This window comes from Vanellus vanellus, assembly GCF_965231255.1.
Source record: "Vanellus vanellus genome assembly, chromosome: 1".
NCBI classification, from domain to species: Eukaryota; Metazoa; Chordata; class Aves; order Charadriiformes; family Charadriidae; genus Vanellus; species Vanellus vanellus.
In genome coordinates this window covers 69,562,911-69,590,302 of record NC_138905.1, presented here as the reverse complement: position 1 = coordinate 69,590,302, position 27,392 = coordinate 69,562,911, and the positions used below count along the sequence as shown (strand labels likewise).

General features: G+C 40.5%; 1 protein-coding gene across 1 annotated transcript in view; it reads right to left on the bottom strand.

Annotated features, from left to right (window-relative positions):
* CACNA1C (calcium voltage-gated channel subunit alpha1 C) overlaps nt 1–27,392 on the bottom strand; it is a gene marked incomplete at its 5' end in the record, with an annotated part of 495,815 nt that overhangs the window by 186,530 nt on the left and 281,893 nt on the right. Inside the window, 2 exons of the mRNA XM_082498635.1 lie at nt 7,048–7,187; nt 14,485–14,624. Of these exons, the coding sequence (XP_082354761.1) occupies nt 7,048–7,187; nt 14,485–14,624 (280 nt within the window). The remainder of the gene's footprint in view (nt 1–7,047; nt 7,188–14,484; nt 14,625–27,392) is intronic.

Here is a 27,392-nt window from a genome sequence, read left to right as displayed (position 1 = left end):
TATAAATCATTCAAGAGCAAATTCAGAATCAAACATGAGATAGAGGATTTGCTTAGTCGTACGTTAGGAGGACTACCGTGGTGAGTCTCACCTTACCCCACTGTCTTAAACTCTGTAAGTTACTCTATATTTTGCTGTAAAAGTCCCCTAGTATTTTTCTTTCAGTGGGGGGGTATCTCTGAATTATGAGATCATAAAGACAGAATTCCTCTACAATTTGTAATTATTAGATTATATCACATTCCTTAAAAAAGGGGAGAAATAAAAGAAATGTTGCCAGTCTTAAAGTTAAGAACAATCTCCATTGGAAAATGTGGACTATAGCTTAAACACCTTGTAAGCATTTGAAAGCCTTTTTCTCTTACTTCTCCCCCCAAACTGACCATAATTTATGTACAATGTACTTAGTCAGCGTCCCCCACAAACAAAAAAAAAAAACAACAACAGTCCTATGACCCCTGGCACTTCCTTGCTTCACCTACATGCAACAATATGGCAAATTAACAACAAACCTAGCTGGATGACTTAGCCAATCCAGCATCTCTCAAATGGGCAAAAACTTTCCTCTCGTGTTACTCTTCTCATAGAGCCCCAGGAGCTTTTTTACTTCTCATCTTAATTGCTGTATATGGTGAATGTGGCATCACACATACACATCTGAATGGCTCAGGTCTACCAGGACATTGCAAGAAAAGACAGGATACTTTCATACACACTACAAAGTCCAAAGAAACAATCTGATTAATGCCAGAGAGATTGGGATAAAGATGGAAAAAGACTGTGCTAATGAGAAAACACTGCAATGCATAAGGGGTAGAGAACGTTGCTGGGACTGAGAAAGCACTGTAAATGTTAATAGAGAAGAACTTTTCAGGGGAAATGAGGACTAATTGTACTGAGGCAGACCAAAATCTAAAAATGTCTAAATTTTTCATTCACCTTGTCTGAAGGTGCCCAGTTTTCACACAAACTCAGAGCAATCATGGACATCAACAGCAGCATCATTCCGAAAAATTAGTTGCTCTAGTTAGTTATCTAAATACATGTAAAGGTAGTCATCTCCAGACATTCATGCATGAAAATTCTAGCCTTATTTAATTTTAACTAAAAAAATACACTCAGCCAGTTACACGCTGTTGTTTCACTGACAGAAAGACATTGCACTATCATGAGGAGGGTCTGACTTAGGTTCTTTTGCTGAAACCCTCTGTTTCCCAGTTACATAATTATTGCATCTCCAGTAGACCATGTAAGTACTGGTGCTAGAGACCTACTACACTGCCTTTGAGTAACTGTCTCCTACTAGGAGACTCCAGTGAAGCTTGAACACATCACAGGTATAGCTTTTTGTGGTTCATTTAAAGAAAATAATTTAAAAAAAAATAATAAAAAACCCTGTTGTAGTGGAAGAGTCAAGTTTCATTTCTAGCTTTGGCAAGGATATCATGATCTTCTGCCCACATAAATCTGGGTGGTCAGCAGAGGATCTCATTGAAAATACGAGTATGGAGCACAACATCTACTCAAATTATATGGCTTTCAAGTTATTTAGAAGAGCTTATAAATTAAGTTTGGCAAATATCAGATAGACAATAACTAGTGGCAGCAAAGTATGTACATGAAGACAGAGTACAACATAAAGAGGATAAACAGAATGTACGAGGTGGTATAATTGAGCAGCATGAATAAAGGTGATAGAAATGGACTTTAATAAGTTAAATCGGTGTGAGTTAGCATGTGTAGGAGTAGCTGATTGCCCTTTCCAATAGTCAGAAGTGATTTTCTTCTTTAATTGGGTCATGCGTCTTCATTGCCAAATTGGACACTTCTTTTTGCCCTCCTCAAGCACAAAACGTTTAAAACAAGTTTTAAAATATTTAATAACATCAAATGCTGATAGAATAGTAATCAACAGACACAAAAGGATGACGATTCTGTCCCTAGAAAGCTTTGCAATGCTGTACTCCTGCCAAAGGTGATACTGGGTAACAATTTCCAAGACACTAAAGTGATTAAGTTTTGGTATACGTGCTGATTTTGCACTTGTCTACTTATGTCCGTCAAGCAAATTGTATTCCTTCTCTCTCCTTTCTCAAACCAATATATTGATCTTAATGCCACATTAGGATGGGTGCTCTAGTGTGCTGTGAAGTTTGTTTTGTTGGTTTTTTTTGTTTTGTTTTGTTTTTTTTTACAAGGAGACTGCTTTGATATAAGAGAAATAAAGTTATTTCAGCAACCGAAAAAGAGTATGCACTACAAGAATTATGTTAGTATGACAGTAAAAGAACAGTTGAGTAGTGAAGTCTAGGCTGTGTATCAATGATATAAAGTGCTTATGTCTAATTTTCGAAAGTGACTTACCACTGTGAAACCTAAATCATCCATGTGCAATTGAAAATATTCACCATTAATTTACAAGTTAATGCCACTGGGAGTGGATCATTTTTCCAGATGCAGTATGACTTTAAAAAGGTTAGAAATAATAATAATAATAATAATAAAAGGGTTTGCTTAATTATCCCTTTTAAATTTTATTTTGTTCACAAAGCAGCTGTCAGCACTGGGATGAGAGATGTGGGAAGTATCTAACCTACCGCTCTGCCATGCACCTCACATAGTCACAACAAAAACTGTACTTCTCACTCCAAAAAAAGTTTTCAAGTAAGGAACTCAAACTACTTTTTTTCTTTAAAACAAACAAACAAACAAAACCAAAAGCACCCTCAATCTAGCCCTATTGCATTGCTTGGAAATGTGTAAATACTTAATACCAATTTTTAAAGGTCTAATGAGAACCCCAAACCATTAAATTCAGTGTTGTTGAAGGCTTCTCCCATGATGCTACAATTGGTTTTGTGACATAGGTAAAAAATGTCTGTCTTATTTCTTAAACAAAATGTCTATCTCCTTCCTCATGACAAGTGGTCTTGTGAATGTCCATATAACCACAAAGAGTAAAAGTATCATCTCTTCTCTTAGAGATTATGAAATATTTGTGTGCCCATGACTGACCGTACAGTCCATGTGAGGAAAGAAAGTAAATGCTAATGCCACCAGGATACTTGCTTAACACAAACCAGTGCTGCCCAGTCTGAAAGTAGAGAGACTGGTCTTTAAAGAACTCATTTAGCTGGAATCTCTAATGAAACAATATACTTGTGTCTGTGATATAAACATACACGTACTTTTCTTAAGGAAAGATGCAGTAAGCACAGAATATTTGACTTGTATTCATTTCTCTGCCTCAGTGACTCCTCTGTTAACCTGAATATATGTTGTATTTTAGGCCAGATGTTCAGCTGGCATTATTTGTTATACCATTACTGGCTTTTCCTTGCACCAGTTAAAGTGCTGGTCCACCAGCATGCTACATTTTTACTCAATCCCTCCTGTAAACATTTTTAAATCTTCTATAACCTGGAGAGATTGAGTTATGTATAAGGCCAAATTACCATAAAAATGAAATATGTCCAACAAAATACATCTTTTTTTTTTTTCAATGGTAACATTACCATATTCAAAAGTTGATATTTCAACAAATATAAGAAAGGTGCAGAGAGAATAGTTGCAACTTTTCAGTTACAACATCTATTTTGTTCATGCTGTAGAACAAATCCAGTCATCCAGAAGTAGTCTTCAGGCTTTTTTGAATTCTTGACCTCAAACCTATTCATTTTAAGATGGACTAAAGTAATTTGGGAGTTGGGATATTTCAGCCCTAACAAAGATTGTCAAAGGTACCTTTGCTTGTCTGCCTATAGGGTGAAGTATCTTTACTTGCAGATGAATCACTTCCTGCACTGAACAGTCCCTAAATTCTTCGCTACACAGCTGAGACATTTTCTGGCAAGAGACAGCCAAGACCCAGGAACTAAGCATGCACAGGACTTAGAGGAAGGGATTCTCAGCTCTGAGGCTACTGTTCTCTACGCATCTATCTGAAGCTTTCAGATACCTGTGTTGACCCTGGTGTCTAGCACTGGTAGCCAGTATAAGACATACACAATTAGAAGCCACTTCTGAAAGTGTTAAACCTTGAACTCTTACTTCAGTCTCTCCATTTGCAAAATGCAGACACTAGTAATTTACTTCAGAGTGCAATTCATATGTTTTTCCCCCTACTTCTAATCATACTTATGTGGAAACTCTCTATATTCTGAAACAGGTCTTTAAATCCTTGAACCTGAATACAAGAGATGTCCCTCTTAAATTGGATTATTTCCTATGGATTGAGCCAGAGAGAAAAAAATCTAAGCAAACTCCTTTTGACTCAGAAAAAATGATTCCATGCTGCAAGCCAATCTCTCCACTTCAGACAACCTATTTCCCAACCCCAGTCCTCAGGAGTTTAAGATTTGCATGCAAAAATTCACCACGTGCTTCAAAAATTTGGTTTATAAGAATCATTGTGCTTTACGCTTCTTTTTTTTTCCAAATAGTGGTAGTTAGACCCGGACCTCAAGCCAAGCAGCAGATGTTGGGCTTTCCATGCAGAAAGTGGCTGCCAATGACCCAGAGGATTCCCTCTTACTAATGAAATACTGCTTCCACACACTTACAGAGTCTGTTAAGTGAGAAGAAACTGTAATGCATGTTACATTCATGTAATTTTAGGACAAACTTGTGTGGGTTCTCTCCTCGCAGTGAAAAAGTCTACTACATTTTGGAAGGGGAAGGAAGCAAAAGGCATTTTTTTATGGATGGCAAAATACAGCAAGTGCAATGTCGGTAACTCACCCACTGGTGTTTATAAAGTCCTGGGGACAGAACTTGAATGAGACCCAGAGATTTCACTTCTAAACCTCTGCACTAACTTATTATGTAATAATGTAATCCTGTAATGCACTATTTATGGTTGGCTTAGGCAATCTTATCTAAAAGGCCTCATGAGAGAAGTTACGCTCCAATACATATGGATGCGATAACATCTATCTAGGCTAATCAACAGGCATTTGTACAATTCAAAAATGCACAGTGAAGATTGAAGCTGTATTAGCTACAGACCTCAGTAGGCTTTCTAAAAGCTACACTAGCCCCAAAGAAGCCTGGTTCAATAAATACATCCCTAGTCAGAACCATAAACACTAATAGAAGTCAAGGTCAGGTCAAGTTGATGGTTTACCTCCTTCACACTGGACTGGCACTTCATTGTCTAGACCAAATATTTGTTAGCTTGCACCAGGCTCCCTTGGCTCTGTTCTGGTACAAATTAAATGCTTCTCTTGATGAGAAACCCCACAAATAGACTATTAGATATGTCAAGATCATATATGCATACAGGTATGTCAGATTTGGCACTCTCAGCTTCCTTTAGTCCTCTACGAGCACTAGTCAAGAGACTTGAACAGTAGTAACAAAAGCCCTTAGTCTTGGGGAACGTATGTTGTTCTCCAAAATAACAATAACTATAACCACAATTAATTTCAGCCTATGCCAGAACAACGTCCCAGCACAAGCAGCATCTGACCAAGAACGCTCCGGTTTGTAGACGTTTAAAGTCAAGTACCTTCCGCTTACCATACAGTTGGCATCAACTAGAAAGTGTGAAAAGACTTAGATGAGAGAAGGACTAAGAAAGAACATCAAAACCTTAGTCTACAGCCAGGAATTAAGTGGGTGCCAATGAAGACTGAAGACCACAGACACAATGTGCTTCAGGAGGCAAATCTGGGCAAAAGCAGAGCTGTGTTCTGCTTGGACTGAAGGTATTGCATGGTACACGATTGTCTGCCTGAATCAAACCACTGCAGTGGTGGCACAAATAATGGATGTTAGTTCTGTATCAGAGGGGAAGGTCCTTAGCTGCCTAACAGATAGCATTTGCTTTTCAATATTTTCTACTGACCCACTGATACCCAAGGTAACCCCAAGTTGGGCACAAGCTGAGGCCTTGCAGCCGGGTTACCAAGCGTGGCTTTTCATGAGACCAAATAGTAGTGCTGTCCCTATTTTTTCTTTGGTCAGTGCTTCAGCTCCTCCCACAAAAAAGTTTCTACCCTTTATGGTTGTGGAGAAAAGCCTGCAAATATGGCTCTGATACAACCTAGTGGGTCAGAAAACAAGACAAAGAACCTCACACTTCTATTTTCCTAACAAATAAATCACGATTTTTAAGCTGATCTCACGGAGTTTATGGCAACTTTACTCAAGGTTTTTGAATGACTAAGGTTACAAGTACTTTAGGATATCAAACTTGCAAGCTCCCCAAATAAAAATAAACAAAGCTCTTTCCACAGCTATTTTGGCAAAGATTAACTCATTTCCCGCTAACTAAACCTCTCGTTGCTATAAGCATGGAAAGCAACGACAGCTTTCAACTAACCCTCCCTCCAAAAGGCCAACAGGTCCCATCTATAACAAACGCTCAAGCCAAGTGATATAATCCTCCCACACTGTGATGTCCATATTCCATCTCCACAATACAATTACCAGACTTCCAGTCACTCATACCTTCATTGTAAATAAGAAAATGGATGTTAGCCTATCAAAAGCTGCTTGAGGACTTTCTCAGAGGCATTACAAATAATTTAAGCAAATAAGACTAACAGAGAACATGACTGTGCCATTGTCCTATGTCCTGTTGCTTCTAAATTGTTCCCAGCACTCTTGGTCTGAACATCACATGCAAAAAAGAAAATGTCATTTCAATGAAAAAGCTCCTCTCCCTCCAAAATCAACACAAATGATCATACAGCATTTCCATCAAGGTTGAGTATTTACAACACCACCAATTCACTGTGACTTCACAATTATTTAAAGGGTCTTTTGTTTGAAATAACAAAAATCTTGGATCTTCCACTCTCATTATTTGCAAAGGTCGCACAATCAGATTGACATACCATGAAACTTCCATTCGCCTTCAGCTTTGGTCATCCTTTGATATTATCACATTTATCATGAATATATATTAATTTGAAAAAAGACCTCCCCTGCATGCCAAAAATAATCTGCATCGCGCTTCTTCATTGAAATTGTTACACAAATTACTCCTGCCCCATATCACACCACAGACATACATAAAAGAAAAACAATGACGTTACTTACTAGGAACTCCAGACACCAGCCGTAACGGCCGTAATACTCGGAAAGCCCTCAGTGCTTTAACATCAAATCCGGCACCTTTTCCTCCTATTGAATTCCCCCCATCTGCTTTGGTTGCTTGTTCTAAAATTGCACTAAAAAGCCTGCAAAAAGAAAGAGGAAACAATCTGTAGGCAGACAGTAAAGCTTGGGCTAAACAGGAACAGAGATCATCATCATCATATCACCCAAACTATCTCACAGACCTGTGAAGAGTGTCACACATCTCAGTCGACATTCACATATGGTGGAGGAGAGACAGACTCTTCCCATATGCAATAGCCTAACGGTGATGTCTATACCATTTGCAAAACACTTCTTTCTGGAGCAGACATAAACATGACATGCTCCTCCATCAGCCTAATGGCTCCTTGCATTAGACTACCCCAGCGACCAGTCTTCCTGGTGGCACGTGGAGGTGTGCTTCCTGCCCTGTGAGCTGGAGCATGCTGGGTGCTTCAAAATGGTCACTCTGGCAACGCCTCGTGCTGAATTTAAAGGGTCACCAACAGCAGAGCACGCGAGTCAGACCTTGAAGGCAGTCTCCAGGTTGTTCTTACCAGACAGTCTGGACATACACAGTGGGAGTCGAGCGGAAAGGTAAGAAAGCACAAATTTTAGGTTTTGCTCTTCCTGCTGCCAATACTTTGCTATCTTTATTAACCAACAATCCATCTTGGGGAAAAAAATCATCATCCATAATTAACCCATCATTAATTATCTGTCACCCATTTTACAAGGAACTAAGATTCACCAAGGTCACTGCAGGTAGAACTTGGTGTAGCACACAGGGATCCTTCGAGGTGCAAATTTTTGGATAAGGGAGTATGCTCAGATTATGCACTTGTGTATCCATTTGTAAATCACCTGCTGCATTGGATAAGGAAAGCACAAAACTGTAGGAGTCTTATTATTAGAATGTTTTATTATACCAGTCTTAGTATTTTATCTTGGCTAGTAGGAGTAGCTGCTTTAAGGAGAAGACGTCTCACTCAGCATGCATTTGAAAAGGCAGAGCAAGGCAGAAAAGACAATGTTCTTCTGTGAAGGAGCTGAATGCTCACCCTATGTGTTAATAGGAACTTGATTTAATAAATTAGCTTTCAGGAAGAAGCTTCCATTTTTCTGGTAAAACATTAATACCTTTGGGGGAGGATGGATTCCTCATGAATTTGCTAATGGCATTGCTTTCAGCCTTGAAGTCATCAGCTTGAACCCAGCCAAATTCAGCAGAGGTTAAAAGTTGTTCCAGTCTAAATGGATGTTTGGCACTCTGTAGAAAAAGCTTGCCTGTGAGTGGCAGAGACCCCTCGGCCTGTGGTGTGCCATGGAGGTACCAGAGGTAACTTTAAAGAAGCTGCCTGGGATGCCACAAACAGCCTAGTTGGAGTGGCTTGGATTCAGCACTGTCTGATTTCTCTCTCAGACTTTTGCAGTCTGCAGTGCCTGTGTCAGAATCTCATCTATATGCCCTGACTGGCATATTCCAGAGAGAGAGCCCCCAAACCGCATATCAAGCAGAGACTGAGCTGCCTGATTGCTTTACAAGGAGCTCCAATCCCGGCAGTCTGCTGTTAAAACTTACTGATAGGGCCACAAACATAGGAAGCTCGCCCTGGATAGAAAAAGGAGGATTCATTTCTGAAGCACGTTTCCCTAGCACTAAATCCATACAAAAAAGTGGCAAAAAAAGTGGATTAGGGGAGTGCAAATGCGAAATTAGTTTCTTAAGCAGGTCTTTTTTTTTTTTTTTTAAATCATATAAAGAGTCTTATAAAACTTGTCAACTGTGACTGAGGAACTCCTAACTGGATCTATTCAAAGCCTCAACTTCAAGCACTGCAGAAAGATTTAACAACTAGGTAACAGGCGTGGGAAAAAATGTGTGTGGGGAGGTTGGATGCTGAGTTTGTAGGTGTTGCAGACTGAGAAGCAGGATGCAGAGAAGACAAAAACAGAGCCTATGAGAAATACTGCGTTGACGACAGATATCACAGAGAGAGATAAACAAGGGCTGATGCACAGAACATGAATTATTGGAACGTATGTATTTCTTGAGCTGTGTACACAAAGTATACAGTTGCAATTTTCTGCTGGTCTTCATAATAGAAACACTGTAGGTCAAATTTGGGCTAATGTATTTTCAGTAAGCTACTGATTAAGCTCTAGAAACGTGCTCTATTTCTTATTCAAACGTTCCTATCTTCCTAGTCAACAGAATTCCCATACTAGATGATGAGTGACATACCTATACAACAGTCCCGGTCTCCTGGGATCCTCCAGAGGAAAAAGAATTCACTGCAAAAGGTTTCTTATGCTGTTTTTCAGCTCTCTTGCAATGCTGAAGACAAGAAACCTCAAGGAACTCTGAGTCAGCGTTTGTGCAAAACTGAGGGTCCGTTCTGGTCCCCTTTTTCACTGGCCCTGTGCTATACCAAACAGCAGCTCTTGGCAGCTGGCACCAAGGGCATTTCTCCCGCCACTCATGCAATGAGCAAACCATGAGCTGCTCCAGAATTCTGCATTCTCAGAAAAGCTATACATGCCCTACATTAATTCGGGAGGAGCAGAAATCACCAGCAATAAGACAGTTCACTCCACTGGAGCTAGAACCTGTCTTCCCAGACTAATGCCCCTCCACTGCAGGCCAGTTGGCCCTGTTTGTGTGCTGCGGCGTTGACGTGCTAAACGTGCTGTCATGAGGCACCCGCAGTCATCTGCCTACTGTACTTCAGGAATAATTTGCAGTAATTCCTGCTGCTCCTCATTTAAAAACCTACATTTAAACTTGAATTGCATTACTCCTGCTAATCCTGCTTTAACGCATTTACTCCATGCTTAATATCTCCCCCTGTACTAATCCTGCTTTTTACTAATGCAATACAACTTTTTATTTCTCTCATTTATTTCACTCTCCCTCCCTTTTGTATTGGAGTCTAGACTGTGCCCAGTCCGGCCTACTGAATCTCTACTCCCCTCTTCAAATTTATACCACATCTTGCCAGTCCTACTTCACCGTCCCTACCACCTCCTGAGTTAGGGCATGGGCAGACATCTATGGCTCAGCGGCTACAACTACCACGTGCTTTTTTAGCCGTAACTTGTTATGACCCAGAGGGGAGGAAAAAAAATAAAATAATAAAATGTCCTGTTCCGAACTAGCACCAATAATAAGACACAGAAAAAAAGTGAGGCTTCTGACACCCCTTCCATTATCCTCTATTAAGAAAAAAAAACCCATAACCCATATGCAATTTGTAGTTTCTATGAGCTCTTTAGACTCTTTCTAGTTTTTCAGCTAATTGTTTTCCAATCCTAAGAGACGGATAGATGCTACCTAGTTTCCACTTGTGACTTGACTACACCTAAACTAAATTCATTTGACACACATGAACTATAAGGCAGAAAATAAATTTTTATCACACACGTGCATGTATGGACACACTCCACTTTTTTTTTCATATTTATATGTGAGGCATGAATCTAGCCTCACTTTTTCTTTCTCATATTTTTCTGTTTCCCTTTTGACAGCTGAAATTTCAAAAAGGTTTTCGCTTTGCTAGATGACCCCAACAGCAGCATGATAAGGCTGTAACTTGCTCTACAGCTCTTCATCTCTTCCTCTGTGGGGAGGCACCAATTTTTACAGTTTAGAAAAAGAACTTGTCAAGGGCCTCCAGAATATAAAGACAAAAAAGTGGGCTTGGTATTTCTAAGGCCCAAAATCAGCAGAAAAACACAGCTGAAAGAATCCTTATAGGTATAAAGAAATAGTAAAGCACAATGAGTTTTTTCACAGTGTTTTATAGTTCACCAGTAATTTGTGAGAGTGAAAGTGTTTGGGTCTGCCCTTTAGAAACTCCCCACAGGTCTTCAGAAAGTCATATACTGTCACCACATTTTCCAATCTGCTCTGAATTTCATATCCTTTCCAAATACTTTCACTGCTTACCTTCCCAAGTAAGACTGCCTTTCAAATTATGACTCCTTTTTTTCTGTCAGAAGCTATGGCCCTTGGAGAATGACTGTGCTTGGCAGACAAACCACAGCACTGCCAGGAAAGACAGATATTCTTCTAGTACAACATTGTCAAGTTAGTCTTTTCTCAAGAGAAATTTCCTCCAACAGCCTAATATTAAAGGACATCACTGTTCTATCTGAAAGTTTTAATGTTTTCCAAAAGAGGAACAGTCAAACTGAAAGAAGCAGGATACAATTTGACTAATCTTTAGTGTTTGTGGGTTGTGCCTCATTAGGCAGCTTAGGGGTGTGATCTCTACTCTTAACTAATAATGTTCTTATTCACGGAGCCTCTGATTGATACCCCCACACAGACATTTTTCTTCAAAGCAGCATTTAACGATGCTGCTATAGCAGGGTCATAGGCTATTTAAAGATAAGCTAGAATCAAGTTTTAAAAGACTTAGCTGATGAATAAGCAGATCTCCCACACTGCAAGAATGATAAGCTGTTACAAGCCTACAGGTCTAAAGTGCGTCCTTTATCCAGAAAACGTAACAGTTGTGTTCAGTGCTCCCCTCCGCTGCTGCTGCATATTCCCGCGGCCTTGTTAGAACCACCGACTCTAAGATCCCTTTGGATACCCGGGGACCTATCTTCCGAAGGCAAGGGAAAGTATACAGGCACTTTTTTTTATCTTTTTTTTTTTTATAAAACTGAGACTTCCCTCTAGAATTTATGCTTGGTCCTACACATATTCCTTTTCCTCTTTCTCTATCGACTTGTATGGTTTAAACATAAAGGAAGCCAGTTGTGCTTTATTATCTCTTCAAGATCTATGTGGTAAGCAGTGTATACTAGGTGGATTTAGAGACAAACAGAGGATCTAAAACCTGTCTTCTTTTTGCTCCTTTAACTTCCAACAGTACTTGAAGAAATCCGTCCCACCTAGTCTTTCTATCTTTTGTAGCAAGGACAGTCATCATTGAAAATGAAGATGACTCTTAAGGCAGAACAAGCACGAATGGCAATTACCACAGTCATTTGGGGACTTGATGCTTCCCGTATGATTCCCATACCACCCTTTGCCCCACATGCCAAATAAATCCCTCTGCCCAGTGCTACAGCTGTGTCCAAATTACTCAGCTTTCACCAATAGCTCCATCAATAGGTAGAAAAAGGCACCACAAGGAAATGTTACCGGCACTTGCTTTCTTCCTCCTCTCTCTCGCTTTAATATTTATTTTAAACATTTTCCATGGGACTTCCTCCCTGGCAAAATATTCAAATATGCTGAAATTTAAACATAATGTCATTGAGGGGTTTCAGACAGCCCCTAGGAAAAGAAGACAGGGCAGAACAGGAACAGATGGTATCAGCACGTAGATTTTGCAGAGGGGTTGTGGAGAGAAAAAGCAGTGCACCAGCCTAGGCTGTGGTACTCTACAAGTGAGTTTAAACAGATAAACATCAAAGGAACCCATCTGGCCTTGAAGTGGAATCTGTCACTTGAGATTGTTACCATTTAACAGAAACCTTGGGGTCTTGGCCATGTTTATTATACTCGTGTAATCCCTCCCTGGTTACATTTTTTGTTCCCCATCAAGTGACTGAGAGTTGCTGGAGGCAAGAACAGATAGAAGAGCTGAGCTGCAGCTTCTGTCATTGGCAAGGGAATTAATTTCAGTCTGAATATCATCTTGCTGATTAACTGCCCTAGTAAGAAAATTGAAAAGGACTGTACTTCAACTAGATAGAATGCTGCCCTGTGATTTCTGGAGCCCCGCTCTTTCGCATTACCATGGAAGAAGAGGAGGTAATGCGTCCCTCTCTTTTTAAAGTCTCTTTCTCATAAAAATGAAAAGGGAATAATCACATTCACAAGGCTCTTGTTCTCCAATCTTTCTTTTACTTAAGCAGCAATTCCCAAGCAGGTGAGATATCTGAGGGCATTCAAAGGCAGAACCAGCTACGGAATTGGACATCAATGCCATGGGAGGGGTTGAGTATTTTCCAATTTCCAATCACTAATTTGCTGTGGGATCCTCTGGTTGAAGGTAGAAGTGAAGGAGAAAAACAATTGGGCACCGCCATAAGAAGCAGCGTTATGCGCACATAGAGGCACAGAGGTTTTGGGAGTAAGAACAGGTTCCAGCTTGTCCTCTCCCACCCCCTCACTGGGGGTGGGGAATCCTCCTTCCACCCACTTTTCCCCATGATAACTGAAAGTAGCAGGGATTGGGTACTACACAGCAGTTTGCTGACATAATTTTTTGGGGCCACCACAAAAACGGTTAAGAAGCTAGATAGACTTTGGTTTGGGACAGAAATTACAAGGGGGTTTTGATGACTGAGAGTGTCCCTTTTGACATTTCCCCTAGGAGCTGATGCAGGGTTTCCTTGGTAAAGAGGTTAAAAGACTGCAAATTTTTGTGGGTGATGAAACTCTTAAACAATGGAGGGGTGGGAGGATGGGACAAATTACTCAGGCGAAGAAATACTTCTTCTCTTTGTCTTCAGGGGTAGTTTATACTTCACCTCTTCCTTTCAACAACCACAATTCAAACCCCTTGCTTATCTCTTACCCTTCAGCAGAAAAAGCAGGTGTTTTATTTTGCTTTTATTCGAATAAATTAAATGCCAAGCTTGAAAAACATGGAAAGGGATAAGGGGATTAGAGAGGTTGCAGCTCAAAGTGGCAATTTTATCTGCAATAGTAAAATCAGTCTTTAAAAAGGTTAAAACATTAAAAGGGTCAAAATAAAATGTGTTGAAATCATCAGCAAAACAGTGCAATTGAACAAAAGAACTTATTTTTAAGTATGAAAACCTGGGATTTAAAGTTTTCATCCACCTTTGAGAATGAGAAAAATCAGTAAAAGTTCGCAAGATGGCAGAATTTATTTGTCATCCAACTCTAATCTTAAAGGACCCCACCTAGATATTCTTTTTTAATATTCATACACATTTACAAACAAAAGGATTTTCTTCCAGTTAAGCGTTTGACTTTGTCCAACAACCTTGCACTGCTTCCTCTTTTTATTCCTGTTACGAAGGAGCAGTTTAATTTCCATGTCTTGCAAACCATTAGAAGCCTTGGAAAAGGCTAAGCAGCAAGGGATACCACTGATTGTCAGCCCTTAATACTTACCTCCAGGTAAATCATTGCTACACACTGAAATTAGCATGAATCAAGTCGTACCTGCAGAAGACCAGTAAGTTACCTGTATTTTTAGGTTACACAGTAAAACTTGGTAAAACATGTGGAGTCCTGTAGGGGAGCTAACGCAGGAGGGACAAATGGTGGCTGTAGGAGGAACATCACCCTCTCTAACATCACCCATACGTAATGTACCAAGCACACACCCACCCTCATGCTCCCAAAGGTTGCCAGTGTCCCCATGTGTGCAGTGCATTCGAAGAGAAAATGTTGGTACTCACCCTACTACCACAATTATAAAATCTAGTAAATTCCAGCCATTGCGGAGGTAAGCGTTGGGGTGAAAGAGAAGTCCATATGCTATTACTTTTAAAAATGCTTCCACTGTAAAAATTATGAGAAAGAGATATTCCACTCGTTCCTGGGGAAGATAAGAGAACAAAAGAGACAATGGTTAGCGGGAGTGACATACCATGGATAAGGATGTTTTCCTCCATCACAGTCCACCCATGCAGCCTCCAACTCACTGACTCGCCACTTGGGTACATCTAACACGCGTGACTTGCCAGAGGGCTCTTCTCCTCACGCTTGCATAGTCTGCAGCCAGTCTGACAGGACAGCGGCAGTAAGTTTTGGTTAGGCTCTGAAATTTGCTGCTCTTGCCTTTGCAGGGACTGACCACTGCATGGGCCTGTGCAAAGGAGGAAGAGAGGGGGGTCAACAGTCATGTTCTGGCACTCGGCTCTCTGCGGAGTGTGTTGCCAAATAGTCAGCCATCAGAAATGAACTGCATCCAGTCCTTTTCTACCTCTGGAGAGGAAACGTTGCTGGATGCAATGTTGTGAACAGACGGGGGAGAAATAAAGAGAGGGGCCCACCTGAGACTGCTGCATGCGTCATACTGTGCCTTCTTTGGGATTCCCTTTTCTGTTGCTGGGGAATAGGTAGGCTGAATATTGGTGATAAATGATTTACAGATCAGGCTGACTAATGCTAGAGGCTTTTAGTCATTCCAGCAGAAATGTACGTGTCCCTGTAAAATGCAGGCTGCAATTAAGCACATCCAAACAAAGTCACTCCCAGTGACAGTACAGCCTGATTCAGGACAAGCAAGCAGGCTTTCGGAGTCAGTACACAGGCTCGCTGTCTCTCATCTCTGGGGTTTTTAGCCCTAGTGTGGGACAGGAATAGCAGTATTGCAGAAATGGTAGGGACCTCCACTAAGTAGGAGGGAAACTGCAGCGTTAGGTAATCACTACACAAGTGCTGCGTGGCGAGCTGAGGGGAAAAAGAGTACGTGCAAACTAGATGACAGCAAAAGGAGACTAGGTCCCTGCAAGGTTAAACTATAAAATAAGTTATTAAAAGTTCACCCTAAAGGAATAAAAAGCTGAGATAAAAATAAATTAAAACAGCCTAGGCATTTTGTTATATCTTACAGGGTACCCAGCAAGACAATCAGGTGAGCCACCACTTTATTTTTCTTTTCAGCCCCAAACTGCAATTGCTCTGCTCCTCTGTCCAGCTGAATGCATGTATGACACTTTGTCGTATGGTACAGCAATATAAAATGCACAGGATTACAAAAATCATTTCATCATTTGATTCAGCTCCAGGTAATTAACAACAACTCACTAGAAACCTGTTGATCAAAACAGGCAATTTCCAGTTCATCTTCATGGTTACATTAACATGTTATTTTACACAGCTGGGAAATTCTCTCTCACAGTAACAGGCACATGTTTGTGCTTTAAAATATTGCAGTTTTCCCTCAGACAATGCTTTCACAATGCCTGCAGTATTATTCCCAAGTGCTTACCACAGAGAACACCTAAAAAAGAAAAAGTATAATTCTGTAGTCATCTGATCCAGCCGTAAAGCTTTTGAACGTGCCCACAGCATAGAATTTGGCCATTATTGTCCCAGATAGAGACAGGTCAGCATGCTTAGCATTTTCCTCCCCTTGAACTCAGAGAAAGAAACACCAGCACGCAATACTAGCGACTACTACGTCCCTATCTCTACAAATAGTAAGTGCCTTATTTTATTTAGCACAGGAATTTGCATGTAAAGTGCTAACAACCAGGAGTCCAGCCATGGGCTTGGCCACAGAAAAGAGCTCTGTAAAGGCTTTCACACTCCTAGAAGTGACTAACCTGGGCAGCCCTTCTCCTTCCACTGCTGTTGACAACTGGACGGGTACTAATTGATGTACAAATCACAGACAAACAGACCCAAACGATCAAGCTCTGTGCTCACATTTGTAAAGTACGACAAGCTGTCATGAAACTTCTTAAAAAAAAAAAACACCCCAAAACAGAACACCACAAAATGATTGTGTTATGGGAAGACTATGCAGTGTCTTTTGGACTGCCCGGCATCTTTGTGCTGCCACACAACTCTATCAGCAGGGTGAGAGGCCAGACGCCATCCCGCGCAGAAAGCTTGTGGTAGCTCTGCCTGGGAGGCGATGCCCTTCCTTAGCAAGGACAAGATAAAGCCTGCGTAAAGGCTGGAAGGGGGTAGAAATGGGCTCTGCAGGTGAAGAGCTTACCCTGAACAGAGGATGGGATGGACGTGGCTTCACTAGAAATGAATGAACTTTTTTTAGGATGGAAAAAAATTATATCTCTTGCTGCAACCCAGCCCATTAATGGGTGTCACTCCCTGTTTCAGCCAAGGGCTTTCCACAGTTGTGGACAAGCTCTCTTTCCCACCCACAAAAAGGGCCACAGTAGGTCCGAGACCACTCTCTCATTCAGACTGTCTTTGAGGTTGCGCTGCGCACTCGATTCATCCGGCACCCCACTCTCTAAACAGAGACATGGGCTCATGGAGAAATGCTGTAGGCCCTAACAAACAGACTTCCCCAAAAACCTCTCTTGGCAGTCACAGCCGTGACTGATACCAAGGGCATGTTGAGGAGCCGACCCTCTCATTTAATAACTCCGGGGCCATTTTGAAGCAGACTGTCAGAACAGCTGAAGAGGAAGGCCCAAAGCTGACCCCATGCCCAGTGACTTAACAGCAAACGCTGCCCTCGGCCTCCGGGCGCCCCAGGACAAAGGCTGCTGCCAGCTCTGTCAGGCTTTGCGCTGCTTCTGTGGCCACAGCCCTGAGCTGCACAGTTCTGCCCAGCCACAAGAGCCTTTCCACTCCATGAATTTCATTGAAATACCTGTACTAACGCAATCAAAAGGCCAATAAAGCGAATACTCAGAAAATTCTGGAACAACTTTTTTTGTTGTTGTTGTTTTTAAAAAATACTTAGAGCAGCCAGTATTTCAACAACTAACAGGTTCCATTTGGTTGGGTTTAGGAGCCTCATACCTTTTTGCCTCTAAAGAAGTCCACGAGGCCACAGACTCCTGTTTTGTTATTATAGTAATGCTGTTTGTTGAACCATGTTATTGAGGTAATAATATGCCAAAATATTACACACAGGTGCATATATATATCTATACATAGATATATGCATATATACATATACAACTACAAGCCGTTTGAATAAATTCCTTTCAATGCTCTGGTTAAGGTGGAAAGATCCATACAAAATAAAGTTCTATAAAAGCCTCTGAAATGAACATAAGATACAGAATGCTGAGCAGAGGAGAGAAATTTTATGATCCTCTGCACTTAAATTAATGATTTCAGGATCTAAAACTGAAGGAAAAATACTGCTGAGATTAAACAGTGCAGCTACTCCAAGACCATTTCAGGAAGCTACTCCTGCTTAGACTCGAGAAGAATTTGAAAAGCCTAGTAATTAATTTGTGTTCCCCTTTTTTCCTTATACTATAAAACTCAAGAGTTTTTACGAACACAGCATAACTCAGTAATGACACGGCATAACTGGGCTCCCAGGAACCTGGGTTGCAGTCCCAGTTCTGATGCCACCTTGCCTGGTGAACCCACCAACATGACTCAACCACCCCTTGAATCAAGTTAGAAATGAGAGGAGGACCTGTCACCCTCAGCAGCCATAGAACGATTAATTCGCCTCTGCTAAATGGGCCTTTACCCTTCTGGCTTGCGCATTTGAAGTTTTGCCCTTACAGGTCAGGCAGACCGGGCCCCAGTGTTTTAAGCTCCCAAGGGACGTAGCACTGCAAAAGTATCTGTAACCCCGGACTCCTCCGAGAAGCCAATTTGGTGCCATTTTAAAAGAAACTAAGCTAGACAAACATTGGCATTTCTCTTTGAGAGAGCTCCCTGCTGATTGGGGGCAGGGAGGGAGAAAGCTGCCCGCTACCTTTGTGGGAGGGAAAGGAGATAGCAAGAGCATTGCCCCTTGAAACACAAATCCAAACCACAGCATTAAAAGACAAGGAACTTATTTTGGAGCTGTAAGGAAAAGGGAACAGTATTTTTTTATTTGTGTCTTAGTATTGGGAATCATGCTGATGTGGCTGAGACACATGAAGCGTATTGCAGGTTGCAGAATTACAAAGCAGGAGCTTCCTGCTTGGGCAACAGTAATTAAAATGTTTCGAAAACCAGAGGAAAAAACCAACAATATATGAGTGGAAGAAGAGGAAGGACAAAAATTTTAGAAAACTGGCCAATCTCTGGAGCATACACAGATGTGCTGGGGCTGACTGTACTGCTGGGTTTTTGAGTTTGTTTTTTATAGATATAGGACATGAGCATCAGCTATCCTGGCTGATAGATTAGCCAGCACCAACATTGCCAAGAAACAAATTGTACATCATCTTACTCTTAACAAAGAAACAAACATTAACTTTCTGTTAAGGCTTTAAGATATATTTCCAAAAGAGGATTACTGTATTAAGTACGAAACCCCTCTAATCCCATGTGCCTTCCGAAGACGTCATAGGTTTGTTTTTGTTTATAATTTTTAAACTGTACCTAATGACATCCTGGATTCATAAAAGGAGTCTGAAAACAGGAAATCCAGGCAAATGACTGTAGGGTGCCATGAGGCTTTTCTCCTGTCGGTAGAGGAGTGAGTAGACCAGTGCTCTTTCTGAGAAATGGTCCACAGAATGATTCACTGTGTCTTGATCCTAGTTCTCCAGACCCCATCCACCCAGCAGCACTACTAGGTTATAACATTTCCTTTGCAATAGTTACTCAAGGCTCAAATAGCAATCAGGTCCGCACATAGACTCCCCAGTCTGTGGAGTTTACAATCTGAAAGTCTGAAGGTTTTCTCACATGATGCTGTCTCTGCTCGCACTCTGCTCAGCTTGTTACAAACTGTGGTTCAAAAACTGAAGCTTATGCATTTGAAGTAATGTGCAGCAAGCCCTGCACATCTAGAACCTTTATGAAGCGGCCTGTTAGACCTTAGACCACGTTACGTCAATGTCTGCATTGTTATTATTCCCCAGAGCTTCCTTAAACATAAGAGAATACATTTCTCCAGTAAAGCAAATACTCAGTAGTCCAAGGAAAACAGCAATATTTTAAGGGCCTCTGTCATATAGGATGTTTTGGCATTGATTGCATAAATAGGCTCTGAAAGATAGAAGTCAGAGTGGAAGCACTCAGAATTTTTCCTAGTAGGGAAAACAATCTTTTATGACGGGCAGCAAGGAGACTGAACTTCAGTGCTGGGAAAGACAGCCCAGAGACTTTACCAAAAAAGTTTCCATGTTTTTGGACTACAAGTTATCATCACATCCGAGATATGGATATCCTCATTGTGTGAGTATGCTGACCTGGAGACTACTGTAAACATTAATAACTTTGACCTTTAGTGAGGAAGAGCCACATGTGCGCACTTAAAGGATCAATTCAACAAAGAAGATGTTAAGACAGGTTTGTTGACAACGAGCTACTTCTGAATGTACTCAGTTACTCAGGAGGCATTTTCAGCTAAGTACGTGTAAAAACAGTACACAAGCACATGAGGGAATAGAACTTAAAGTAGAGAACGTGTTTAGTTTTTTTTTTTTTTCTTTCTTTCTCCTTAAAATTACTGCCATTGCAGAAACAAGTGGCCACATCCATTTATTTGATAACTAGAAACGGATGACAAGATAGTATACTACTGAACATAATTCCATTTGCTGTTACTGCTGGTCCTAAAACACAGAGTCCCTTCTTCTACCCATTCCCCAAAAAGAATATTCCAAAAAATTAAGCAAAAGAACACTACCTGATTTTACCTGACAAAGATAAAATAAGCCCAAAGAAGGAAGTGAGTTACTGGCACTCAACTACACATAACCCACCATGTTGGCAACCAGAAGTCAGAACAGCTTCTGAAAGGTTAGATTTCCAAATATGATCAGCATTGCCTTCTCTCCACTCCAGCCAAAGGCAGTGTCTATATAACACCAGGCTTTACAATGAGCAGAGATAAATTCACACCAAGCACTGCAGAAGTGCCACCTTTTAACTAACACCTTTAAATGGGAGATACCGTCACACGCAGCTACTTTAAAGGTGTACAACAGTAGAAGAATAAAGCAGACAAAGACAAAATTCTAACTAATCTGAAATGAGCAATTACAAAACAGGAATGTAGTGCAAGCCAGCCTTTATGATAATTCATAACATGCCCACGATGCATTTGAAGAACTTCCACCGAAATTAATAGAAGAGATGACGTTAATAGTTTTGGATGATTACAGACCTGATACACATGCTCTATATTCAAGAGTTCGGTGGCAAATCAACGAATACTTCATGCATAGCTCTCTTGCAGGATCTAGTCTAATCTGCCTATTTTTCTTACAGCACTTTGGCAAGGGTCAAGTTGAATTTATTTATAGGTTCAGTGGGATTACGTTTTGTGTCAGAGTCCAATTGTAATACAAAGCCAAGGTACAAGGGGGTCAATCCCCTGTGCTAGGTACCTTGTACAAACAGGCTTTGCCTGTCAGTGAGCCATATGTTTGTTATTCACGCAAATCAAAATACATATGATGAATGCCAACACTGTTCTGATTTACTGTCATTTTACCTACATTTTTTACTAACGTTAGGTGGAGAATCAGGCTCCAGCTATACAGAATAATGCAATTATTGGGAATCCTATGTTTCAGAAGGGGTTAACATGCCAATATCGTTTGGACCATAACATGAGGAGTATTATTTTGAAACCTTTATACTAGAGAAGATTAGAGCAACTTGATTTCATTTTGAAGATAGCCCTGCTTTGAGTTGGAATTGGGACTAAAGAACCCACAGAAGTCCCTTTCAACCTACATTTTTTTTCCAAGACTCTGTATGTATATTTTTTCGTTCTAAATGCACCTCTAGTCCTCAGACTAATCCAACAAACTCACTATTTCCTTTCCATTACACATCAATGCTTCCCAGTGGGATGCCTCATACTCCATAATAGAGATGGTCAAGCATGCACCTTTCTGGATTCATATAAAGGATTATGCATCCATTATGCACTTAAAATTTGGATTCTGATGCCGATTAGATAATGTCTAACTTATATAAGATTTTTTGTTATGGTCTTTGGCTAGCAGTAGCAGAAATCTCTTGGGTGTCATTGCTCAAGATTTCTTCTCTTTTGGACTGAAATAGAACGATAGGATCCTGCCTATATGTGAGCTAGAGAATATATTCCTAATGGGCTTGTTTTTCCTTTGGCGTGACCAAGAATTGAAGCCATCCAAACAGGCTACGTACAGACACTCAAACCTGAACAGCTCTGAAGAGGCAAAGAATGTTGTATCCTAGTTTCTTTTGTTTTGGTCCACTACTCTGATTAAATTGAAATGAACTGCCACTTTATATTCCGATCAGACCAATAAGAGATTACCCTTCTAGGAGAAAGCAACATTAGTGAAAGCAGCATAAAGTTTATGACTGAGAGAGCCTCATTTAGCATCTCTGGATAGAAATTAAAAGCTGGCTAGGTGTTGTCCTGTTACCATGCCTAGGAATGAAATTCACCCCTAGAAGAAAGCTTTTACTAGTTTCCTTTATGTAGTTTCAGAGGCAATGAGGTAGTCCAGTGTCTTCTCCCAAGGTTAACACAGCCATTTGAAACACCACAGTCAATTGTCCATTTACCAACTGCTGATTAAGGACAGGATACCAGAAGCATCCATTTAAGTCAAAGCAGTCCCAGTATGACAGCTACATCTAATAGATCATCACAAGGCATATTGTGTCTGATCCAGCTCCCAAAATGACTCAGAGAAGTTAGAAATTGGCTACTCAGGTGTTTGAATGAGATCGTGTATGCAGTGAGATGTACAAGTCTATCAGCCATAAAAAAATCAGTGCTCCACTTTATTAATATTTTTTGTTATTGTTAATTTAAAAAAAAAAAAAGTCCCCTCTAGCATAACCTCGCCTTTCTATGCTCAAAACCATGTTGGTGTTAAATATTGAGCATTTTGTTGCCAGGCAGAACAGTAAATATATATCCCACTTTAGGAGGAATTCTAAAAAAACTATCTAATTAAATATTGACTTGTTAGGAGGTCTTCTTTACAGCACATCATCTAAGCAGGACACAAAAGCACGCTTGCTTTTGGAAACAAGCTGTATGACCTCAGCAATAACTGTGCTAATGATTTTATTGCTTTGCACCATCTATGGGCTGGTTCCTAAAGTCACAGGTCCAGAGTTCTTCTCATTATATCATTCTAATCTGATCATCATTACACAATCAGTGCTTTCAGTATATTATTTTCCAATGAGTCTCTAAACTTCTTAGTGGTAGGAAAAAAGCTTAACAGAGGTGAATCTCAAGCATCTGACTGCTGAAAAGAAGTAACCCTGCCCCCATGAGATTTATTAATTTCAAGTCAATCGCATGATATCAGGAGTTGACAATTTTTTAACTGCTTGGACTCAACTTTATGACAACTCAAGTTTGTCTGCCTTGTAAGCTTATACTATTGTCAAACGGACAGGCACACTGAGGAATATTCATGTTCATATTCAGTCATCTTTTCTAAGAGATCACCAAAAATTGTGCCTCAAAATGAAAGACTATTTCCAAAAGAGCTCAATATGTGGACAGTGAGTTCCTTTGGAAATATACCCACAACGAGACTTTCTGTGTGCCAAGGGTTTTTACAATCCCCTTATGGATAAGGGGTGTGGAGAAGTTGTATTCCATACCCTTAATCTAATGAAGCATCTTTACTCTCAGGAAGCTTTTTTTTTTTCCTTAAAAAAAAAAAAGATCTGATCCTACAAGGTTTTGAGTAATTCTAGTACATGCCAGGTTATATTAAAATATAGTCTAAATCAGGGAGAATTTTGCTACTAATTTTAACATGGAAAGTATTATCCTCTTACTAGGTAAGTCAGTAATTGTCTACAGGCTGAATTCCGCATTTCTCTTCATCCTCTTTAATAACTTCTCAGGTAACACTAAAGAATTAGAAACCTTCCCTAAACTGCCTTGCAGGAGGAACTCCAATTTGAAGGGGGCACCACCACGTACTAAGCTGACAGAATGACCGGCATTGCCACTCTCATGGAAGCCCTTGACTTCGGACACATTTTCAAAAGAGAACAGGGCTGGGAAGGGAAAGATCAGAACAGCCAAAGAAAGAAGTATTTGGGCAGCTAGCATGGGATCAGATGTCAGCGAACATGGGCTCCTCAAGAAACCGTAGGCACATCCAGCACAATTTAGACCCTCTGTGAATTACTCTCAACTACTGAGCTAAGAACTAGAGAGCCACAAGAGACCCCCTGCAGAAATCTGGCCCTGAATCTTTGTTTTAATAGGCTGCTGAGCACAGGCTTTCCTCTGACTGACCACCCAGAAGAGCTGATCAAATCCCACTTTTAAAACATTTCTGTCAAACGCATTTTAATCCGATCACTCTTGTGCATTTTATGATGATCTAATTTATGTTTTTAATCTACTACAATTCTTTTATAATTGTTCGTGCAGTGCAGTGACGCCTGACAGTGAATGCTTTATAAATAAATTGAATTTATGACTATTTATAACCTCTCCCTCTTGAAATTTCTAAGCAAATAAATCGGTCCCACAGTTCAACGTTCTAGGGTTGGGGTCCCTTTATACACATTCATACAGAAACACAATACACACACACGCATGAGAGAAAGAGAGAAAAAGAGAGAGAGATGGAGTGTGTACGTGTGTGTGACCTTTCCTTTCCACGAGTAACTTAAGGGCATATTTAACATTCTGTTCACACTGCTCATGGCAGATAGGAAAAACACAACTGAAGGGAATGAAAAATGAAAAGTCCTTGCAGCTTCTCCATCTCAGCCTCTGCCTTTCCTTTTGTGGGGCAAAGGTTTTCAGTTTTTGTTTACTACCCCAAATAAGTTTCTGTTCCTTTGCTTGCTGCTTGAATGGACAGGGCACATGAAATGAGGCAGCTATAAGGACCTTTGACAACCAGCACATAAAACTCATTTCATTTTCTTAATGGAAGTCTAATTGGTAATTAAAAACATGACTGTGACCTGTGCAGTACCCAGAGAATAGAAATGGACTTCATTTTAAAAAGATAAAGCTTACAAGGCTGCAGCTCTGCAGAACAGCAAGATTTCTTCTGGGCAAGGAGAAGTGAAAGAAGTGCTTTACTTTTTAGCGGGTTTTGCTAATTTAGGCTAACCAAAAAAAAACCCACAACCAAACAACTGATGTTATTTGCCAGTTCTTCTGTCTCTTGGTTGACTCCCACTAGCCACTCTGCCGACCCTCACTGCAGTGGCTGCTGATGTTGAAATAGACCCAGGGACAAGAAGCTGGAAAATGGAACTTGATTCTTGCCCACCACCCCACCCCTCCTCACCCCCCAGTCAGTCTGGGGCATGTATTTTCATTTCTTGTAAGACAAGCATGCGTTTCATCCTCATACGTGTGCGTGTATTGCAGGGGTAAAGGGGCAAACTAATAACCTTGCCAGACGCCACCACCTACCATCCAGTTAGGCTGGGCTTAGGTGTCAAGTTGGTGTAGCCTCAGCCTTTGGGATGCTAGATCACCCTCACAAAGCCCACAGCGGCGCTCGGGTGGGTGCAGAGCAACGCAAGGTCACGTCATAACAAAATATTTGCATTTGCTTCAAGCAAGCCAAACACATGGATCTGGGAATGTTAAAACATTTTTGTTCAATAAAAACGTTTAAACAAAATGCTCTGTTATTTCTGCACTGAAACGCTCTGCGAACTTTCCTTTAGGGACAGCAGAGAGGGGGAATATCACATATAGAATACTTCAACTTTTAATTCTAATATTCAACAAAACCAAGTTTCAAAATATTGGAATTTCCCAGACAACGCCCAAGTTTCCACCAGCCTGACTGGCAAACCAGCAGGAGGGAAAATGGAAAGAAGAGAAACAGCTCTGAAATGGGTTAATGCATGCTAATGCATTTAATTCATTAAAAACAAGGAAGAAGGATTTCTAATGAAGTTCAGGCATTAATAAGGAATGAACACTGCACCCATGCCACTTTTCACAAGTGAAAAGTCTGTAAAGAGCTACAGTGAGCTACTAATTTTTGTGCCAGAGGAAAGGAGAGACAGCCAATGTACCTGTGTTTTCTCTTACTATGATAAACCCTTAAGATCCTATTTATTCTCATGTAGATAAACTTACAATAAAAACTGACAAAAATATTCGACTCTGGGCAGTTAAAGGTCAGGAACGTTTTTAATATCCTATAATGCTCATTAATTAAACTCAGCTTGATTAGCTTCTGGCTAGTTTGCAAAAAAGTATACTCTTCCTACATTCCCTGGCTTCAGGGGTGGCTTTATCTCCCGCAAGCACTGCAGGCTGTGGGATCTCTGTCTAAAGGGAAAATTAGGTTTTAGCTGGCCCGTCTGAAAAAATCTAAATCCCACCCACAACCAGAGTTCCCTTTCATCAGTTACAGTCAAATCCTTATGACGCCCATCGCTCGGGAGGTCACTGCTGGTGAAACGATCTCTAAGAACTCAGCCAGATTTCCTCTACGTCAGACAGACTACCGCTCGGGGCTGGCAAGCGTTTTGCCAAATGGACTTGGATTTCAAAGATTTTGTGTTCACTTGATGAAAATAAGATGTTACACACTTTGTGTTTTCACTTACTCTGTTCCCAAGGCTCCCTCTCTTTCTTCAATCACCCTCAGGCTCTAAGCAAACAGGATTCGTATTGATCTGCCTGAAAATTATTTTCAATGCTATTAATGTCATAGGCTGCTGTACTGGACGTCTTCCAAGTTTTTCACCCTGACTAGTTGCTCTGACCGATCTGTAATACACTAAACCCATCACTTTTGCCTTGCTGCTGGCCAAGTCCCAGCCCACACCACAGAAATAAAAGACAGCCGATGTCCGCACTTGAACTTCGGTGGGGCATCAGTGTTTTCCTGCGCTCAGTACATACTCCTCGTAGCCTCGCGCACTCTGCACAGTGTCATCCCATGACATTTTCTGGCTTTTTACCCTTCCATTCCCTCTCTCTGCTTTCTGTACATTTTAGGTCAAGCATAGTAAAGTTGGGCTCACTGCCACCAGTGCAACAGTGGCAAGAGCTGGATGAACTCCTGGATGCCATTTTAAGACAATTATTCTCCTATCATTGCGTTATCTCCCAGTCAAACATGCAACGATTACTGTGTTTAACTGAAGACAACCACATTAAATTCAGAAACGTCAAATCAACCTACATATTTAATATTGCAAGAAGTAATGCCTTATACGAATGCCATGGTATTGCAGGTAAAGCTTTTAAGATACATTGTATAATAAGCTTAGCCTCACTTTAAAAAAAAAAAAAAAAAAAAAGAGAGAGTAAAAATACAGATTTTGCAAACACTTAAAAAATCTCTCATGGAACAGATTTTAAATGAAGTCCTTATTTGGACATGATTTTCACCAACTTCTAAAAGGTCTGCATGAGCAAGAACTGAGTAAAAACTGAGTAAGTACAGTAAGCTTTGGCCGAGTAATACCAGAAATATTATCCTGTGGTAACATTAAACCAAATTGCACAGACTTGGGGGATTTTAGCATTTTCTTTTAATTGTCCACAAACTGTGCTAAAGCAGTGTTGTGTGAATGTTTGAGAACTCAATGGTGGAACTGATTAAAACTATAATTAAATAGAATAAGCTGCTATTATTTACAGAACAGCAAAAAGGATGTAAAAAGGAACAAACATAGAAATAGTGAAAAATAATATAACTATTACTCTTTCATTCTGTTTTGACTGTATTCGGTACCATTAGCAACACATAGATGGAAAGAGGACAAATTTTAC